Genomic DNA, 21069 nt, shown 5'->3' on the forward strand with positions numbered 1-21069 from the left:
TGGATTTTTTAATAAAAAGACAAAGTGTTCTATTATTTAAGGTTTTCAACAGGAACGCACAAGAACTTCTCCATTTACTGAAACTTGGCATCTGAAAACAGTGATGTTCCAATCCCCAATACTTTCAACCTTGGTTTTCTCTCTCTGCTAGAATTCAGTACTAATTCTACATCCCCAAATATGTAAAGCCACAACAATTTTGATAATAAACACCTAAAGGTAAATTATCAACTTGATACAAAGTACTTATCCCTAATATTGAACAGACTCCTTTTACTGCCAACTTTCTAGGATTTAATTGACTTCTCTAGCTGCCAACAGATAGTAATTACAGTTAGTTGAGCAAAGAAGAAAGTTTCCCAAATTAATGTATATGACAGCTGTATTCTGCAGAATATTTCTTGACTAAGACCACAGAAGCCATATTGGTTAAAATTTGGAGTGTAATTCTGCAGAAGCCAACACTTCCTGTAAGGAAATGACTACTTTACTTAAATGTCAGAGTTTCAAGAAAACATTCAAGAGCTGAATTAAGTAGGGGTTGGGTTGTTGTAAAAACACATTAGTTCTGGTGAATTCTTACCATACAACTGAGCTGAGATGGAAAATACAGCCTGAAGACGTTCTGCTTTTTAGGGCTTAATAGACAAAAAGCAGAATATTGTTTTTCCATAAAGCAGTTCAATTTAACATGAAGAAGATATAATTTCTGCATGTTATAGGCAGCTATGAAGTCACATAAAATTCCCTTACTCTTTTTCTACCTTAACAGACACATTAACAAGAATACACTTCAGTCAGAATTAATTACAGATCAACTAGGAATTCATGTAGCTGACCTGATTTGTTTCCAGAAAATAGTTTTCTCCCTATAATGTGTATTTTAAATAATATTTATAATCCTATTAGAAAAAGAAAACATTTTCTTTCTCTTGTTATGTGCATGTGTACATTAAGCAGTCCCAGTTGTGCTGTCATGGATACATAACTCTTTCACCAGGCAGGTAGTTTATTTTAGTTATGACACAAGATCTCAGCTAGTCCAGTAACAAGCCCATACCCAGGATACTTCATTTTTTCATACCCAGGGTGTTGTTTTATTTTTGATTAAGTTATAGTAGAAAAACATCCTATGTAAGCAATGGAGAAAAGTTACTATATATAAGCTACCCTGTCATTTCAACTGTAGTTCAATGCTCTTTTTTGTAATTGTGTTCACTTACTTTATTATCCTACCTTTGGCCACTGGATCATTATTTCTTGAACCAATGCTGCATTTGTGCTCCTTAACTTCATGCTAGAAGCTCCTCAAGTCCCACCACTCATCTTTACACCCACAGAAGGCAGCACTACCTCTGAATTGAGTATCCCATCTTTTCCTTGCTCCCCATGGGGGGACAGGTTCTGATGCAGTTTCATACTGCAGCAGATGAAAGTGGCAAAAAATGGTGATTGCACATAATACAGGTAAAATCCTCAAGTTTTAGATAGAGTTTTATATTCTAGGAATGAACAAGTTCCCTTCCCAGAACTAATCACAAATTATTTTAAGCCTTAGCAAGGAGGTTAACATATACCAGGGTAATGTGAAACAATCAAGAGAATACATTTATTTTCAGACCTTCTTGGATTTTTTTCTTTATCTAGTCCACTTAAAAAAAGATTATGGAAATACCTGGAATGTGTTCTACATCGTGGCAGAACTGGGCAAAGACACACCACCACCTGCTGGACAAAACTGGATCCCTGTCTCACACACCACTGTGGTGAACAGCAGCTGCAGGAAGATAGAACTGTGTAAAAGGTTATTTGCACATTCTACTGCCACTGCCCTGGGGAGCTGCCCAGAGCTGCTGCTCCATCACAGGAAACAAGCTGTGAGGTACAGAGACAGGACAGGCATCTTACACTGCACACAAAGCTGGCACTCTGCAGCACAGCAATCCCTGCACAGTGAGCAGTGCCCTTGCCTCTGATCAAGAAAATGGGGTGCAATGAGACCTAACTGCTCCACACATGGAACAGATTCAAGTATACTTTTTAGTCACTTTATTTGGATCTATATACATTACATTTTGATTCTCCAAGTAGTCAAGGCAATTATTCTCAAATAGTTTAGTACATCAATTTTATAAAATACAGCTGAACCAAGTTAGAATAGAAATGCATACAATATAGTACATTAAGTGCTTTGAAGAATGACTAGTCTGGCCACCAGCTAGTGAGCAATTCATTTGTTTTTGGTCATTCTCACAGAGGAGACTCCACAGGTAACTCCCCTGAGCCCACTAGAACTGCTCTACCAGCAAGAGTCCCTCATGTGCTTTTTGGGGACAGAATGCATCCCTGGGCCGCTAGAAGGCATTCTGCTGTCCACACCCTGACTCAGTCATTGCTTCTGACTTGGACAAGATTTAGACATTTGTCTCAAGGCCTCAGATCAAAACAACAGAAGAGTCAGTGTAGCTCTGAAGAAATTCAGTCTTCATATTTGCAACTGGAATTTACTGACACATATGCTAAACCTGTGTTATAAACAAAGAAATAAGCTCTGACCAAAGGGTTCATCCTTAGGAATTCTACAGGGACACAGACTGAAGGCAGCCTCCCAAGCAGCTCTCAAAGATTTGTTCTGCATTAAGTATTGCTCTCCTTCTGAGAAATTTAAGCTTGGTAGTAATTGAAATGTCAGGACAACTATCATATTGAAAATGGAACATTTGAGGAGACCCATTCAGCTGCTGGGATTTGGACTGGAAATGCTTACAGCTTTATACCACAGGACATCCAAGATGACCCAACTCCAGCTGATACTGCAGCTACTGTGATACTCATGACCAGTAGTTTATACTCCAGTCAAATCAGGACTAGTCTATCAGCCACATCCTGGCCAAAAATTAACTGTTGATACCAGCTCAAGATCATTCCTACAAATCTCTCCAACTGCTGTAACTTCAGTCCAAGAAGTTGGGCCATGACCATTGACATGTCTGTGGCTCTGTTCACAGGCTGCAGAACAGTGGAAGATTCTCTCTCCCTTCTGCAGTGCTGAGGACCTCGTGCTGTCCCATTCAAAGGAGTACCAGCCACTGTCAGATGATGAAGCTGCTCACAGCCGTCTGCTGTGTCAGGACTCTGGCAGACAAGCAGCATGGAGCAGCCACACATCCCAGGATAAGCATGAGGGTTGCTGGTGACAGACTGGGCTAGCACACCACATCAGTCTAGTGCAGGTGCCATGCCCACGCTCGTGCTCCATCTACCAATGCACATACTGACCAAGGTGGAAGGCAACATAATTAGCTGCTGTTGGGTCACCTTAGCTGGCCAGGACAGTCAAGTTTTACCTGTAAACTTTAAGAAGGGAAGGAGGAGAACACATGTAAACTTCAACTGAGACTGGAACATAGGCTGCATGACAGGTTCTTTCACACTGATGAACCAAGACAGTAGGTAGAGGCCACAGAAGTGGCAGTAGCACTGAGCTGATGGACTGGTTGACCTCATTAGACAAGGTCACACACACAGCCAGGCAAATTGGGAGAACATTTCAACAAAAGAGGCAAGATGTGTCCCAGAGGTGATCAGCTGTACCTGATGTGCTGTGTTGGACTGAAGCAAGGAGTACTGTGTCCTCTTTCCGCAGCACACATCACTGCAGCCTTCAACAGTGCACCCCCAGAAACAATTCTCACACTGCACTGAGGAAATCAGTACACTTGCTTTTCTGCTGCTTCAAGGCCAGCATCTTTGCTCATCCTCTAGTACAGTGTTGCAATAGGGTGGGGAAGGCTCCTTCCAACACAAATGACTGTTGCATCCTGGCAGCTCAGACAAGAGCTGCACTAGTTGGTTTTGGAGCAAATAGTTCAATTCTCACTGCTGGCCTTTTCCTTTCTCAGTGCTGCCTACTGCTGGTCACTCCTAAACAGCCACCACCATCTGCTGCCACCATCAGAAAAAAATACTGAACACAGGAGAACTGAACAAAATGCACGTTTCAATCCATAGTTACAGTGATGAGGGCATTATGAGGCAACTGGTTAGAACAAGCAAGTGATCACTAAGAGCTAGCCTATCCCAGATTCCATGTTCATTTGATGTTCTTCCATCAGAGACTGGAAGTCAAAGGACAGTATTCTTGCCTTTCAAACTCATGAAAACTCCTCTTATTTACTGGCCTGTATTATAATGAAAAAAAAAGTAAACTTGTCACCTACAAAAATGAGTGAAGTTTTTTTTTAAATGGAAAGAAATGCTTATTGTAATGATATAGAGACTCACACATCTCTGCACATCTTATGCATCATACAAGATACCTGTTAGTTCAGGTTTTCCTTTTTACAGAAAACAACAACTACATTCATCTCTGTGACCAAAAAAAAAATCATGTCATGAATGCAAGAAAAACATTCTCCTGGCAAAATTTCACCATGAGGTAATTGCATTGCTTGAAAGTAAAGGGAAACTGAAATGGATTTGAAGTGAACTGCCAGGAATGATTGTTGCATTAAGAAGAAAGTTGCAGTATTCACTTTGTCTAGCAACTTAATACCTTTTACTAAGGAAAGGGTTAATCTGCTTCATAACTATAATCAATCAAGTCTTCTTAAATTAAAGGGTATATTAGTTACCTGTTTCCAGGAATTTGAGCAACATTCAGATCAAAGTACTGTTTAAGAGCGAAGGGACATGCTTTGAGTTTTGCAGTATACTGATGACTGACAACCCATTTTTATGGGATTCAGCTAAAATGCAGTTATGACAGATAAACCAGAGCAGTAATATAACTTAAAAGATGGAGTCATAGGGCATTATTGATGTGGAGCTGCCTTAAAAAAAAATACTGTTTACAGAACCCAGTAAGAATTAAAACTATGGAGCAAAACCAGCACAAGTTATTAATGGATCCTAAATAGGTCAACTACAGACCTGGCAACAATAGCAGAACTCATGAATTAACTTCATTCTTCTCTCCCCCATCCACGTCTGGGGAGTTTATTTCACATTTTCAGTACCAAGTATCCACTACAGAAACATGAGCTGCGCGTATTCAACACCATTTTGGCAGTGCAAGACTTCCAGAGATCGTGTACTTCTTCACCATCAGGATCTGGATAGAATGTCAGTCCAATACTTAGAAGGAGATAGCATCACCTTCCCTACTGACAGCAGGGATGTCACTTATCAGTGCTGTTCAGTGGTACCTTACAGTTTAGATCCTTACTGAGGCAGGTTTGCTTGTTATCCTCTAAGAGGGGATTAAAGTGCAAGCAGATTTCACACTCTGCAACATGATGCACATGGTCACTGTAGACATGGAACTGCAATCCTCTTGCTGCTGGACAGACCACTGGAAGAGAGAAGCCTATAATGTCATTGTCCTCTTGTGCTTTCCCAATATGGGCTTTAGCTCAGCAATTCAGGCCCAGTCCTGTCCAATGGTCTGGCACCATCAGGAAATACTTGTCCATAGCTTCACAAAACCTGGTCCGGTACAGCTCTGGAGAGACCACAGTGGGCATCTTACCTAATGTGTAAGAGTCAAGAGCAGTTAGAAATGGGCTAAAGATACTGCAGAACAGACAGATGTCACATGAGATTACACCAGTAGACAGCATTAACTTGAAGGCCACAGAATAGAACCTTATAAAGTTCAACAACCAACAAGCATAAGGTTTTGCACCTGGGAAAACATAATGCAGGAGCACAGCACAGGCTGGGATCTCACTGGGGAGTAGCTCTGACAAAGGGACCTGAGGATCCTGGTGGACAAGCAGCTCAGTGGGAGTGAACAGTGCTGCTGAAGCAAAGAAAGCCAGCAGGAAGGACACTGGGCTGCATCAACAAGGACATCACCAGCAGAGAGATAGAAGCACAGAAGTCATTATCCCACCAGTATCATCTTTCACCTGGAAGGTGCTACTTCCAGGCCACACCTGGAATACTGGACTCTGTTTTGGTCCCTGCTATATTAAAAAAAAAAAAAAAAAGGAAAAAAGGGGAAAAAAAAAAGATGTGGACAGGCTGAAGAGGGTCCAGAGAAGGGTCACAGAGATGATCCAAGGACTGGGAAGCCTGCCATATGAGGAAATGCTGAGAGAACTGCGTTTGTTCAGCCTTCGAAAAAGGCTGCTTAGAGGAGACCATATCACCATGTTCCAGTATTTATAGGGTGGCTAAAAAGAAGATGGAGACTCATTTTACAAGGAGCCACATGGAAAAGATATGGGGTAATGGATATATCTTATTCCTGGGCAGATTCCAGTTAGACACAAGAGGAACATTTTTCGCAATGAAAACAGCCAGCCATTGGAATGGTCCTGCCAGTCAAAGGATGGATTCCCCAACAGAGGGGATTTAAGATTCAGCTGCACAGGGTATTAAGCCATCTTGTATAGACTGTGCTTTTGTCAAGAAAGGTTGGATCAGACAACCCTTGAGGTCCCTTCCAACCTGGTATTCTATTATTCCTTCCTCTGTTCTCAACAACTTAATCTGTCACAAATTCCAATGGTGGGGAAGTTGTGAACTTTAGCAGTGTTATAGAAAGGCTTCCATGTAAGAAGGAAACATGATCAAAATCTTTGCTTTCAGTCTGGACTTACCTTGTCCTCCCAAGATGCCAGTTGACTTTACCACCATTTCAAGCTTTTTGTCCCAGGTAAAAGTACGAATATAGTCTGTTACAATAAAAAAATCCACACACAAATATGTTTTACATGTTTTAATCCAAGTAACACTGTTTTAAAATGTATCTATTTCCCCCCAAAGAGGGCAGGAAAGCAGCAGTGCTTTATAGCCAGAGCTTCAGTGTTTTCCCTACCAATTGCCTCATTTTCTGTATTATGTTTGGGTAGGGTGAATACAGTCTTTCAAATGTCCAGCAAGATCACAATCAACTCTTCCTGTCTCCCCAAGAACAGGCTGCCCAAGCACATCTGTCTTTATCCATGTTGGAGTGTCAAGGGCTCATCTACAAGGGTCACTTCACTCACCCTCATCCCAGAAGCCCCACTAGAAGCACTGAGGCTTGGACACCTCTCCATTTAAATCAGTATTTGTCATCACTGCAGCCACCTGCAGGTTTGATAACAGAATGGAAGGGATTGCCACTTTATGATAGGGAGGACTGGAAACATCACCAGTGACCCTGACTGGCAGAGGGGGCAGCAAGAAGACAACTTCTGAATTGTTTCCAAGCCCTTCCAGAAAAGGCATGCTCAGTCACAAGCACATGAACATTTGGGCCAGCAAAGCTAAAGCTGTAGTAAGATCAGTTTTCACAGACCTAATTTACTTGTTTCCTGTATCACATAAGGATCTAAAATAGGTAGAGGTACTGACCTCAGGTTCAAACACAGTCCACGCTTAATTTTTTTAGTTCCAATCCAACACAAATTTAGCCTGAGTACTTAAGTTCTCAGGGTATCATCTAAAGAACATTCTGATACCCTGATACAGCAGACATGTTCTCCCTTCTTGATAATATTTGTGTTAAATGCTGAAGGAAACTGGTATCTTTAAATATCACATAAAATATATCAGATAAGACTTGGCATACAGCAACAAAAAGCCACACATACAGGAGAAGCACATGGTCAGTGTAGTCCCATCCTGTTTGTTCCAATATTCAAGAGTCTACAAATCTAGAAAGTAATAACAACTTGCAACAAGCAAGAGCTTGCTTTGTAGGTGGGACTTTAATTCTCAACTAGAAATGTTATTGAAATGGCTTTTGAGCTTTATCAGAATAAGTGTAATCCAGACCTCCTGTCCTGAGATCTCATCTGGAAGCATTTCTGAGCTGGGTTTCAAGACCATTTCCCGAAGTCAATTCCACATCCTGCAAAACTGCCTCATCTCTAAGTCTTTTATACTACAGAAGTTTGTCTATCTAAACCATCTCTTTTCCTGTCTCTACTTTCCAGTCACAAGTTAGACAATGCAGCAAGGTAATTACTGCATTGCCACCCACATTATCCAGATCAGACTACATGATTATATGAGATCCCATGATGTTCAACTTCTTTCTTCCAACCCTACCAATACTGTTTCTCCTCAGAGCCCCTCCACACAAGATTTAAAAGCCTATGTAAACATGACTAAACTAAAATTTACAGATTAAACACATAAAAGCATACAAATAACTCAACTGGAGTCAAAGTCTAGGTTAAACTACCTTTGAGGCCTCCTGCATATACTCATAGCAATGCAAATGCTAATCTGAGCCTATGAGAGACCTGCAGAGAAGACTTACTGCCTCCACTTTGAACACCTGTAAGAGGTGAGGGTGGTATTCCACCAGGGAGAAGACAAGATTTCCTGACACATCTCTCTCTGGTGGGAGCATTATGAACATCTAAACCAGAAGGAAACCATTTCATCATCTGAGAGCAACAAAAGACAAAAGACAACGTACCAATGATCCCAACGACCAGCTCGTTGTTGGTGTCATCACGCCCCACCAGCAGGGAATAGTCAATGATGAGATGGCTGGAGAGGAACTGGGAATCACTGTGTATGGAGGCTTTCAGCACAGCTTTGCAATGGGAACGGATGTACAAAGGGTTGTCCCGAACCATCTTCAGAAGGTTTTCATCCAGCAGGACCACATCACAAGTTTCTTTGCCTGTCTCTGTTTTAACATTTCTATTCCGGAGGGAGCCCTTCAGGTCAAACACCTGCAAATGGAGAACAGCACTGCTTTGTTTCATTTTTCTGGGTTAAAGACTTCAGTACCTAGCACTTGAGAAGGCAGCACAGCTGGGCAACTCTTTACTTTTCTTTAGGAGGAAGACAATTAAGAAAAAATATTTTGTAGAGAATAGCACGTAAGCCTAGGTGAAAGCTCTGCCACCTCAATTCACAAGTTTTAGGCTAGTTGTTTCACTAATATTTAGTTTAAATAAAGAGAAAAAGGGTGCCTCTACTTTTTATATTGTCTAGGTAAACTCAGTTCTCCAGCCAGTTTCTATAGAGTTAATTGCTGACAAAAGCAAAGCCAATGAAGAGGGAGGTGGGTGGTGCATGAAGCACCAGTTAACATGGGCAAGGCAAATGACAGACCCATCATGAGGCTGGAAATTATCTCTGAGGCTCTCCAAAGTCCTGCTTCAAGGACTTCTCCTGCTTCTCCCTGTTAGAGAAGGTTGTTCAAGTTCTGTCCAGTCGAGATTTCACTATCTTGCGTGGAATAGACTCCACAGTCTGTTTGGGTTTCTGTTTAGTAGTGCACGAGCCCTTTTCATGACTTAAACAACAAACAAGCAAAAAGAAAACCCACAACATCCTTTACATCCATCTAGAATTCCCTCCATACACCTCCTCCCACAAATATTCCTTGTTTGAGGTCAGGCACTGAGAGGTAAAGTGGAAAGAACTGATACTGTCTAGGTTTAGAAGTGATGTTTGTTTGAACTTCCTTTTCAGCTTCAAATCTCTATTTAAAGGGTATTTCCCCCTAGTAATTTTAATATCTTCATTCCAATGCCTGAAAAAGATGGCTTTTCCTTGACTAAGAGCAAGACTGAACTCAAAATCTTGTCCCACACCTGAAGTGGTTCCAAGAAAGAACAGTGGGTTGAAAAAAAAAATTAATTCCTCCCACTACAGAATAACTCTCTCTGAGTGAGGCTCTCATTCTAAACTAATTATTCTGTAATTCCAGTCAGTTCCTCTGAAAGTTTTGTAAAAAGATTTTACCTTTTCATAACCAGGTTAGTAAAGCTTTCTCTCAGACACCAGAGATACAGGGACAAACAAGATTTCTGAAGACTGCACCCTGCACAACAGCTATCTGAACTAGCCAAGAGAGGCATCAAGCTCCTGAGATCACAACAAGGAAGAGACACAAACTGTCACCCTTGAGCAGTGTGAGAGGTCAACAGCACATGCAAAATTAAAAGTCACCTAAATGGCTACGAATGACCCTGCTCTGTCTCCCAGTCACAATTGCACTGCAAGGAACAGAACACTTTGCTCTTACCTGAGCCATTTTCCTGCCATAGAAAAGGTTTTCCATGACAAGCAGATCCAGCTTCTTTTCAGTGTTGTTTTGAGAGTTCTTGTAACCGATTCGATAGACCCCAAGGATTTTAGCCAGTGCTGTGGGCTTCTAATGAAGACAAGACATGGGTTAAGATGTGTGTAGAGACAATCAGCAACCCCATACCAGAAGCACCACTGTTGTCTGACTGTGTATTACAGTTGAGAAGTCCAAGTATAATTTCCACTTAACAACTTAAAAACCCATTATTAATGTAACTCATATCCTCCAAAATTTTCTTTTATTTAAATGAAAAAGGTTAATAGAAACTTCTACTAGTCTTTAAAATCCAGAACACTGCCTAAAATAAAAAGCACTTTTTTTAATACCTTCTGTTGAACTGCATTAGTGATGTAAGTGAAGTAGTGTGGAGCAAAGTCAAGGAATGACTGGACTTCCAGACGAGGCATTTGCTTCAAGATGAATCTATCATCTGTTTTAACATCAGACAGAGGCAACAGGGTTACATACAATAAGTGATGTATATTCACAATTTTTTAGGACTGTCACATAGCTGAAATGGTTTAAAAAATTAAAGCACTACAATTCTCTTAAATCCTTACCCTCAGAAGCTCATTTCTAGATTATTTTTACTTCACATATTCTGAATTTCAGCCTCCCTGGATTTCTACCTTCCAGTAAATCATGGACAAGAGACTGATTACACTAGATCTACCTCAGCTATACAGTCTTCCTATACAGCCAACAGAAACTGCCTACAGACCATTTTGTTCAATATTTGTTTTACACAGAAGCCTAGAAACGGCCAAAGTTCTAAAAAAAAATTAGATTAACAATAGCACAAGAGATTATAAGACTTTAACAACAAGTGTGTCTTTAACAACAAGTTTTCCTTGAATTATACTCAAGTTTTTGTTTTCTGAAGCCTGCCTGAGAGTACAACCCTTCTGTTCAATTGGCCTTCCTAGCTGCTACTGCTGAAAAACAGAACTATATTTTGTTTTCCTGCACATACAAAGAGACAAACAATTTGATACTGAAGACCCCATAGCAACCCACTTAATTTTCCCTTCTCAGTGACCACTTAACAATCAGCAACCCTCTGGACAGAGGTTATCAGGGATTAAATGACACACTAACCACCACCACACAGAAATAACAGCCCTAATTACATGGGGGGAAGAAGCTGCATTTACCCTCAGTCACATAGAATGCAGCTCCAGATTTGCCACCTCGTGCCTGCCAGGGCATGGAGTGAGAGAGGGATCGGATGAAATCCTCCTCACTGCTCCCCAGGATCACTTCACGCATCCTGTGAAACTCCCCAGCGTAATAAATCCGGCAGTAGAACTTGGCATTCGCATCTGAGAACTCTGCAAAAAATGGTTTTCCTCAATAACAGCATGCAACATGCACTGACTACCCGAGACAACACTGAGATTCTACTCGTGTCTAGAGGAGTATTATTGTGCTACACATCTCTCTCATGCTTATTGTAATTCAGAAATTTCAACGAATGAGATTTAAATGGAAAATGACAGGAAAGTAAATTCCCTCTAGATAAGCTCATAGGGAAGTGTTCGAACAAAAGAACAATTAAAAAAAGTTTATGGAGTATTTTTGCAAAAGAGATTGATTGCAGTAAGTAAAAATTCAATTGCTATTTTCTTGATTTGCTTTTCCTTCATGATACCAAGAATACCAAGAAAAAACAACTATTAAGTTCAAAACTGACACTGCACGTGCATGAAGAAATGAGTTTGCCAGCTAAGACTAAGTTGTTATTTACAACTACTCACGGAGCTCCACATGGGGATTCACCACCTGTTTCTTCTGTCCATCTCCTCCATCTCCATCATCTGAAGGCATAAAGGGCATTTGGTCAGGGCTGTTCACTATTATCACCTAGAAAGCCACATTAGGTACTACTTGTAAACTCACTTTACAAGAAAAATATTTTCTTTTTTTTCCCGAGAACACAGAGGGAACTACACACAGGGAATTAGAAATACAGCTATAATTGTATCACATAATACATATGCTAGAAGGGCAGGGCACTGCTGTTTATGGACACAAATCCAGCCTCTCTTCATTCATTTTCCACGAGCTAAAACAATGAGAACTAAACAGCAAGTGAGAAAGACAGGGCTGCTTAACTAGAGTCAACTCAAAGGCATTCAAGACCAGACTACTCCATGTCCCTATAACTTGGATTTGAAAGATCCTGTTTCCCTTATTACAAAGAAAAGCAATGTACTTAGGAAAAAACATATTTGATGTTCCAAATGATTCATTTTCAGTGCATGCTGAGTAACCTTGGACTGTTGAAAAAGTACAAGCAGGAGTGCATTTGGGGCCTTGCATGGATGAATGAGGTTTGGGAGAAGTACCAAGCCAAGAGAGAAGATGAACTCTGCAGTCTTGTACCTTGTGCCTCTGCTCCTTGGTTTTCTGCTCCCTCCTTGCCCATCTGTCCAACCTGGTAGTAAGCACTGTCAGCACCACGTAAGGTCTCTTTCTTCTGCGAAGACAGGTCTGGGCTCTTCCCTCCCGTGCCACGGAAGAAAGACAAAACACCAGATGGTTTCTTTGCTACAGTGAAAAGGAATAGAAAAGATGGTGTTGGCATTTCCACAGGCAGTTTAATAACAGCATGACTCCTATGAACATTCCACATTCATTGTTCTATGTGAAGCAATGATGCCATTAAAGTAACTCATTTGCAACTTCAGGCAACTAAAGTCCATGACGGTGGATGATCCAGTGTTCTAAATAGCATCCTAGGGTGCAGAGACATTTGAAAACACAGACCAAGAATAAGTGTCTTTAATATAGTAAGAACTTCATGTCTCCATTTCAAGATATTTTAACTGCATCTCTTTAAAGAAGGCAAAGCCAAAAGTGCATTATAACCCACTGAACAAGCTAGATTCAAGAACAACCTTAGGTTCACTACATAATAACATTAAATCAGGGAATGACAGTTTGATCTCATAATAGTTCTCATAAGAACTATTGATCTCATAAGATCATAAAACTACAAAGCCCACACACTCCCAATCATAAGATCTTTATAAAACTACAAAGCCCACACACTCCCATTCCTCACAAGTGTTACATTAAGTCGAGACTAACACTAGCCACAATTTCAACTCCGAATGCTGCTTTTTCTTCCCCACATGAACAAGAATCCAGGTTAAATGGACTCAAGTCAGAGCTCAGATTAGCACCATGGATGATTTTGGTTAAATGGCCTTACGCTGCTCTGGCTCTGCACTGCGAAGGGGACACATGTTAGCCTCAGGCAGGCGGACAGGGCTGCTGCTCTTGGGTTTGCTGTCTGACATGCTGAAAGGAGAAAGAACAAAGAAGTGATGAACCAACAAATGCTGCCACCCAAGACACTACTGCTTTATGCCTAAACATTTATTTCTCTCCCCTGCCTAAACACTAAAGGAAAAAAGACACCATTTAAAGGTGTAACAGTGTGGGACTCTCCAAAGTTGTCCTCCTCCATCTTCCTAAAAAGTATCTCTTAAGGTCCATAGCAAAGTTCCATCCATGACCGCAGCAAAGTAAGCAGGCCCAGTATTCCTACCATGCATGCAGCCAAGAGATTAGGTGATGGAGCCAGTGTGGTCCATAATGTGAAATGGAAACTCACATACTGAAGTATGTGCTGGTTACATGGAATGAGTCAGATTCCATCAGAAAGCAGACACCCTAACAGGGACATATTTTGAGGGCTTTTCCCCATCCTAGTTTTGGCTTATTCACTACCATCACTATGCCTTCACTCTATGTACTGTAGCTCCTGCATGTAACCTGTTTGGTTGTAGTCCTTCTTCAGAACTGCTCTTCAGAGATGCTTTGGACAACTCATCCAGGGCATTTCTGTACTCCTTGCAACTGATGGGGAAAGAAGAAAAGAAAGGGGAAGGGGAAGGGAAAGACCCAAAATAATTAAGTGTTCTCTTGGAAATTCTGCAATACCAGCCCAAAGATTCAGTTCAGAGACAACCACAGGAAACAAAACACCATAGTACAAAAACCTCTGCTTTATTTTTTTTATTATTAGAACTTTTTTTCCTTACAACAGAAGCTGCTCTAGACAATACTGCAGGAAAAATATCCCCTTATTTTTCCCCCTCCCACAATTTAAGAATGCACTTCTTAAAAAATCTGCTGCCTTGTGACATGCAAACCCAAAGGTTTACTGAAGCAGCTGGCAAGAAGAGCTGAGCAGTAACAAGAGCTGCTATGACCAAAGGTAGGCAAGAAACAGACTGCAGTATCAATACAAATAGCTGTTCCTCAACTCAGTTGCACTTCCTCCAGCTAGAGAGGCTGAGCAAACCTTAGCTGCACTTCTTTCTCTAGTGATAGATATCTCATTAAAAGAAACACCACAAAACTAAGTCATTTTTGCATACTAGAGTTCCACTAAAGAAGTCCAAAAACCAGTTGCACTTTCATTATCTCAGCAGTAAGAGGAAAGAATCCCATCTTTGGCAGAAACTCTAACACAGCTTAATATAGAAATTCTATCATGCTTGTTCTCTATCATCAAAATTTAAATATTCCTCCACACAAAAGCTGCAAAAGTAAAGTATGTCAGATGAAAAGCCAAATCACACCAGTACCTGAGAGCAAAGGCTATGATGGAGCTTGGTTCTTTCTCACAGACTGCAATAGGTACACGTTCATGCTCATACATTAAATAGTGCTTATCTGGGTCACTAAATGAAAACAAGAGACTGTTAGCAGATCATAAAAATTTGTGTAAAGAATAGAAGTTTTGGTCAAAACCCAGATATCATCACTGCACTCCCAGGCACAAGCTGCAAGTCTCAGCATAGAACCAAAGTCCCCCAGATCAGCTTCTCCAACAGACACATTCATAACTATGTGGTTAATTCTAAATGGTAGAGTGTTAGGGAAATCAGCATTTCAAGCAAGCTGCTTGGATCAGAAGACCAGCTTTAGGTTAGAATAAGAGTCTATTTCTGTTTAGCAGCCACTGTTTCTAATGGCACCAAAACCTGCCCGAGTTTGATTTGACTATCCAGCAGCATAGCCTAGACTGAACTTAGGGGACAAACCTGGACTCTTTTCTAAACAGGCAGTTTATCACAGAAAATTCCTCAAAGCCTCCTGGATTCTTGTATGATTTTTTTTCCACTGATCTGTAGGGTCAGTCATTTAGCTTTTACCTCATCAGCCCAAGGCCTGTGCTCCTACACTGAGGTGGGATTCCCAAGTTAAACTCAGGCTGCCAAACGTTAGGCTCATGTCAAACGAGAAACACTACAAAGCACGCAGACCAAGTAGCAGAAAGACTTTCCAGTCTGCCCATCTTCACACCACAGGGACACTTGAGGGCACATGCAGTAGCCATTGAACCTGACCTACACCCAGACAATGCCAATTTGAGTCCAACCCTTGGAAGAGCTCTGGAAGCAAAAACAAGATGCAGGCATGTAGCTTTAGTAAAGTCTTTGTTAAGGAAGGGCATTTCCACTCTCTCCCTGCAACAATGGAGCTAGAAGGCACCTTTCTCCCATCTTCCCCACCCCTTCATCTCTCACAAAAGCCCTGAGGAGGCATGCCTGCTAGGAGGAAACTAATACTGGCTTTACCCAAGGGCAGATCATTCATAAGAAAGGTGATTAACCTACAATCACCTAGAATGGACACAGAAAACTTCCTACCTTGACAAAGTTCTCCATCTTACTCAGGCAAACTCAAGTAATGGCTTAAATTACACACTGAGCAAAGGAAGCATGCATGGCTCTGCCTGCAATCTGACAAGGCTGCTGATTTTGTACATTTTATATATTCCCTTGCAGTACTTACAAGGGAAAGGGAATGGGGTTATAGTTGTTTCCAGGCAAAAAGTTAGCCAAAATAGCTTTCATAGTAGACTTCTCCTTCACTTGGCTGTCTGTAGATCCCAGTGAGTGTCCATCAAACACATCTGGAACAGACACATGTCAGGTCTGCATCACAATATCAAAGTTCAAGCTGTAAATTTAGAAGGATGACTACAGACCACAGAGTTAACAGTTATTTATCATTTCCTGAAAGGATCTTGTGGACTTGGCACAGAAAAGCAAGAGAAAGAAGACAAGAGCACAACTGAACTATACCTTCTGAGCTGCTTGTTGTGTCCTGTTCAGAGAGTGTGTTGGCACCAGTCATATGCTCCGATGCAACCTCTGGAGAGGTGGGCAGCTGCAGGTGGGTGGAGCCTGTGGAGCTCTGACTTGATAAAGTCGTCAGGAAACGATCCTCTGAGAGTACAAGGACAGTTAAGGACAGAAGAAATAATTTTACATGACTGTCAGAAGTGATACTGTCTGCTCCCAGCCCAAGCTATAACCAGCACCTACTTTCAGAAAGTTTTTACTTAGAAAGCAGGTGAGGCCACACAGACCAAAGGACTGGGAAAGCTCATCAGTGCAGCACCTCCAGAAAATGTGTACTCCTACAATCGCTACTAACTTCAGCTCCCACAAACTGGCAGTATGCCTTACAGGTAAGAGATCTCAGCATCCATAACCAGATCACAGAAGAGGCAAAAGGCATTTCCCAAATTCCATTTAGTTATTCAGTTAATTAGAAAGCTTCTGAAAGTTTTTAAACTAAAGTTCAATGGAAAATTCTTGCGGGCCAATTTACTAAACACTAGTAATTCAGCTTCATATTAGAAGCAGATGGCCAACTTTCTATCTTACCACTAGCAAAAACAAATGTGACATGATGGGGATTTGGTATTTCTCTGATCTATCAAATTTGGAAAAAGCTCCCATATTATGTCAGGAAAAGGGCTACAACATGCTTCTATTGGCATATTATGAAAAATGAGTCACAGACCTTTCTCTCCATTTTGCAGCGCTGGAGAAGCATTGCGTGGGGAAGCATCCATGCTGCTGATCTAGGCAGAATAACAAAACCACAATGTTGGTGCCAAGCTCTTAACAGTTCTATTTCCTCCTGTGTGGAGCACTTACAAAAGCAGATGTATTACAACTGAGCACTCCTGCCCACTTCTCAGCCTCTGTATGTCACTGTATCTGTTACCATATGAAAAAGACAAGGCAACAGCAACTCAAGCTCACAGGATGCTTATGATGGCCGTTACCTGTGTATGCTGCTTTAAACACTACACTTCCTCTCTAAGAACCTCCTTCCTGCTAAATCAAGGTAAGGTTTGCTTTAGCACCTAACAAATATGTGTTAAGTGGAAGGGGCATTTGTGCATGCAGCAGAACAAATCCAGGGTCTCTAGGAGTTTTTAGTGCATCTTGCTACCATAGAACTATTGGAAGTTCAGCCTCTCAGTATCATGCTTATATTGTCCTGCCTTGCAGCCCAGATATTTCCTCAGAGCTCCAGCTCCCCAAAGGGTGGAAGTTCAGCATGCTGGCATGTGTGTCCTTGGACAGAGCTCTTGAGGCAGCAGTCCAAAATCCATCCCTTCGGTCAGTTCCCACAGGATACATCCTGAAAAGCCATTTTCAGTCCTTCCTGCATCATTTGCTCTGTTATTTGTCAATATTATTTGTCTTTTCTTTTTCACAAGGGGTGCACCTGATGGGCAACAACCTAGGGTTGAAGGAGACGGCCCAGCTCTTATCTAGGCACACACTCGACAACGACTGCAACTCTCTGGTGGCAGTGCTCACATCAACACTATACAAACATCACAGAAAATCAGCATCTCTTTAATAACTATTAAAGAGCACTCAAGCCAGTCTTAAGACTATTGTGCTGCCCCAGGAAAAAAATGTTTAAGAGGTTTATAGCCTGTTAGCCATACCTTGCTTTCTTCACCTTGCCTCAATCTCCCAGGGCTGGGTGGTACTGATGGACGTTTTCTCCCTTTCTCTTGTTGGAAGAGATCCTGCAATCTTAAACAAAAAATAATACTAAAACAAACAAACAAAAACTACCCACACAAAACCACCACACCAAAGAAAAATTAATCAAAAGGTAGGTTACTGGTGTTATCTCTGAATGACACAAGTTATGAAGTTTCTCCATAACAAACTATAACTGCTGCTAACATGTGCCAAAGATCCAAAGAAAGCACATTTTCTTTAGCTCTGAGACTATTTCACCAAACCCACAGGTCCCATGCTCACCTTTTCCCATCTCTTCCACCATTACTCAAATGAAAATTTCTCCTCCAGATGCAAGTTGTGCTCTACAACACAACGCTTTTATCATATTGCCTCAAATGATTTTCTGTTCCAACTGATCAGCTGTGTGTTCTCAACCAGTAGAACACATTCAGCACAAGCTCCATACAGTAACTGCTCTATAGTGAAAGAAACTATGGCTGAACCTCTCCCCTCCCAGAACCAACACTGTATCAGTGTTGCTCATGATTCCAGCATGTGTCCTCTTACCTACTATTCCAGGCTTGTAGCATCTCACAAAGTCCTTGCTTTTTAGCTATAAGAGACTCAAAAACAGATTGCAGCTGTTGAGGTGTGTCCAGTGATGATGAAAGCAGCCTTGCTTGGATTTTCTCAGTCCAGTTTCGAAACTCTCCTTCTTCCATCTGCCAAAAGGAAAACTGTCAGTGTTATCTCACCAAGACAACACAAGATCTGAGTAGCTCCTCCACACACTTAGCCTATGGACCACTGATGTACAGCCAGCCTATTACCTCCTTTTGGGCAAACAGGTCTTCCATCTTCTCTTCCCTCGTTTTGCTGAAGGTATCTGTTTTCAGAGAAGCAAGGCGATCATCCACAGCAAGATACACTTGTGACACCCTGCCAACAGCAATGCAAAGAGTTAAGCTGTGACTACTTGGAGCTTCCTCAACATTCTTTAAAATAGTCTGAATGTGTTGAAGGTTAGCATTTAAGAATACAAAAGACAATATATGAGAGCCTTCCTGCATAGTAAGCTATCCAACTGTATTCACAGAGAAAGTTGGGGAAACTTTATTAGTAATAGGAGAAATCTAGAAGTTGCATATGCTGACATTTGTCTCCACAATTTATTCTTAGCAGTGGAAGCTGTCAGAGAGCAAAACAAATGTCTCAAACACATTACTAAAATAGGGGAACTATTGTGTTATGTGTGATTAGGAAGAATCTGGGTCTGCAAGCTATACCTCCACCAGCAGGGCTTAGAAAAAATGAGTACCTCTACTTCAGCTCTAAACAAAGCTCCACAGGTTTTGAAGTCAGATGGTCACAGGGACATACAGCAATACAGGAATGCTGTGACCAGGCAGAACAGCAGCCTGGCTGGATTTTAGAGAGTTTTCATCTCACCTCAAAAAGGTCTTCCACCTTTTTGTTCCTACATTTAGAAAGTGTCCAGGCTCACAGTACTTTACCTTAGACTACAAGGAGGAAGAGTCTGCCTGCTCTCACCATATTCAATAGCTAACTAAGGCAAAGACTTTTATACATCAGAGTTCTGTTGCCACATGACCAATAGAGAACAAGAGATTTGAGCAAGGTCTTTGCAGTTTTTTGGAGCTTAAGAATTGAAACTCAGTCAGATGTTCTATTAAGGAACATTAGGGTAAGAGTATGAAGTATAACCTGCAGTTTTCCAGGTCGGCCTTCTAGGACCATCTTTTCATTTTTAGCATTAGATGAAGAATTAAAAATACTTTAACTGGGCATTTCATAAGGTAATGATAGACACCTGCTGATGGTCAACCTTTCAGTAGCTTGGCAGCATTATTCAGAAACATGCTATATGACTCAGACATCAGTGAAACATTCAGGGAGATAGAGATTAAAAGAATCTTAGTTTCTACTGGAAATGTTTAACCTGACTTGCCACCAGACAAAGACACCAGTTGAGACATTAGTACAGACAGAGCAAGCAAAGGTAACAAAGATTTCAATACCACTGTCCCTTGGAAGTATACATGCATATATGTTTTAAACGATTACATTTCTATCAAATAATGAATATTTAGCCGAATTTCATCATACTAGCAAAACTGTTATGTGTTCTTCTAATAAAAATACAAAATACAAATAAGATTAGGAAGACATTAAAAACAAAGCCTACTTTTGTGAGAAATCCTTGAGATCCTGCAAAATAGTAACTTTTAGTGGAGCCTGTCGCTTGATGTAGATCTTGGGGAGTGGGACACACACTTCCAGCAGCCGGATTGGAGAGTAGCTGAGAAGGCAATACAACAGCTTGTAACAAGACCCACACCACACAGTGCCAGTTCTACACCACACTGAGGTTTGAGGCCCTTATATGAAAAAGGGCACTGTCAATGTGTCCAGGGCTTTAGTTGCTTTTAGTAGGAATAACACTGTTCATTCTCCCAGGCAAGGAGTAAAACCACAAATCATACTGCAAAACCAAAATTCAGAAAGCAGGTGGAATTAGATAGGGAAAAGGATTTCCCTTCTGTATCATGAACAGGAACCATCCACTCTTGGAACACTGCCCACCACAGCTAGGACAGTGATGCCACCCACAAAGCCCTCTGCACGCCAGCACACAATCCTGCACTTGTGGTTTTGGCACAGTTATGCTATCCCATTCTATACTCACAGTGAAGGATAGAACTGATGAACCCTTACTAGAGCCACATGGTGCACACAGTACCAGAGAGAGAAGGAAGGTTTTAGCAGTGGAACTCACCTGAAAGATGCCACCATCTGATTATAGGAGAAATACTGGTGATAGTCGTGGTGAATGGAATGCCCACAAGGCTCTGCATTGGCCCTTCGAGTGTACTGGTACCCATAGAACCTCAGCTCAAGGTATTTTGCAAAAGACATAGACCAAGAGTCATTGGAAAGGGGAACAACTGGTGTCACCTGAAAAATTGAAAGGCAAACATCTAAATTTCATCCTTCAAACAAGATTAAGGAGAGGATAATCCAGGCAGCAATCTAGTATTTCTAGTACCAGAAGCAACCACAACCCTGAAACATACTTAACAACAAAGATAGCATTTATGCATAGCTAAGGCCAACACACAGTTAAAATAAATCTGTTAAACAACTGCAAGCTGATGATGAAAGGTGCTAAGCTGGGGGAGTCCAAACATACTG

At 41.3% G+C, this 21069-nt stretch overlaps 1 protein-coding gene across 3 annotated transcripts in view; it reads right to left on the reverse strand.

Moving 5' to 3' along the window:
- Positions 1–2034: 2034 nt before the first annotated feature.
- The window catches only part of PIKFYVE (phosphoinositide kinase, FYVE-type zinc finger containing), a 60895-nt gene continuing 41860 nt past the window's right edge, over positions 2035–21069 (reverse strand). For all 3 annotated transcript variants that reach the window (XM_031056793.1, XM_014307230.2, XM_031056799.1), the window contains 19 exons: positions 20654–20832; positions 20063–20176; positions 18687–18795; positions 18424–18578; positions 17832–17922; positions 16886–16946; positions 16159–16302; positions 15866–15986; positions 14653–14748; positions 13835–13918; positions 13269–13357; positions 12437–12601; positions 11809–11868; positions 11206–11382; positions 10378–10481; positions 9989–10117; positions 8423–8684; positions 6609–6683; positions 2035–5530 (listed from right to left, as the gene is read on the reverse strand). In XM_031056793.1, coding sequence (XP_030912653.1) covers positions 5415–5530; positions 6609–6683; positions 8423–8684; positions 9989–10117; positions 10378–10481; positions 11206–11382; positions 11809–11868; positions 12437–12601; positions 13269–13357; positions 13835–13918; positions 14653–14748; positions 15866–15986; positions 16159–16302; positions 16886–16946; positions 17832–17922; positions 18424–18578; positions 18687–18795; positions 20063–20176; positions 20654–20832 — 2331 coding nt within the window. In that variant the 3' untranslated portion in view covers positions 2035–5414. The remainder of the gene's footprint in view (positions 5531–6608; positions 6684–8422; positions 8685–9988; positions 10118–10377; positions 10482–11205; positions 11383–11808; positions 11869–12436; positions 12602–13268; positions 13358–13834; positions 13919–14652; positions 14749–15865; positions 15987–16158; positions 16303–16885; positions 16947–17831; positions 17923–18423; positions 18579–18686; positions 18796–20062; positions 20177–20653; positions 20833–21069) is intronic.

This window comes from Geospiza fortis, unplaced genomic scaffold (assembly GCF_000277835.1).
Source record: "Geospiza fortis unplaced genomic scaffold, GeoFor_1.0 scaffold112, whole genome shotgun sequence".
In the NCBI taxonomy this organism is placed as follows: domain Eukaryota; kingdom Metazoa; phylum Chordata; class Aves; order Passeriformes; family Thraupidae; genus Geospiza; species Geospiza fortis.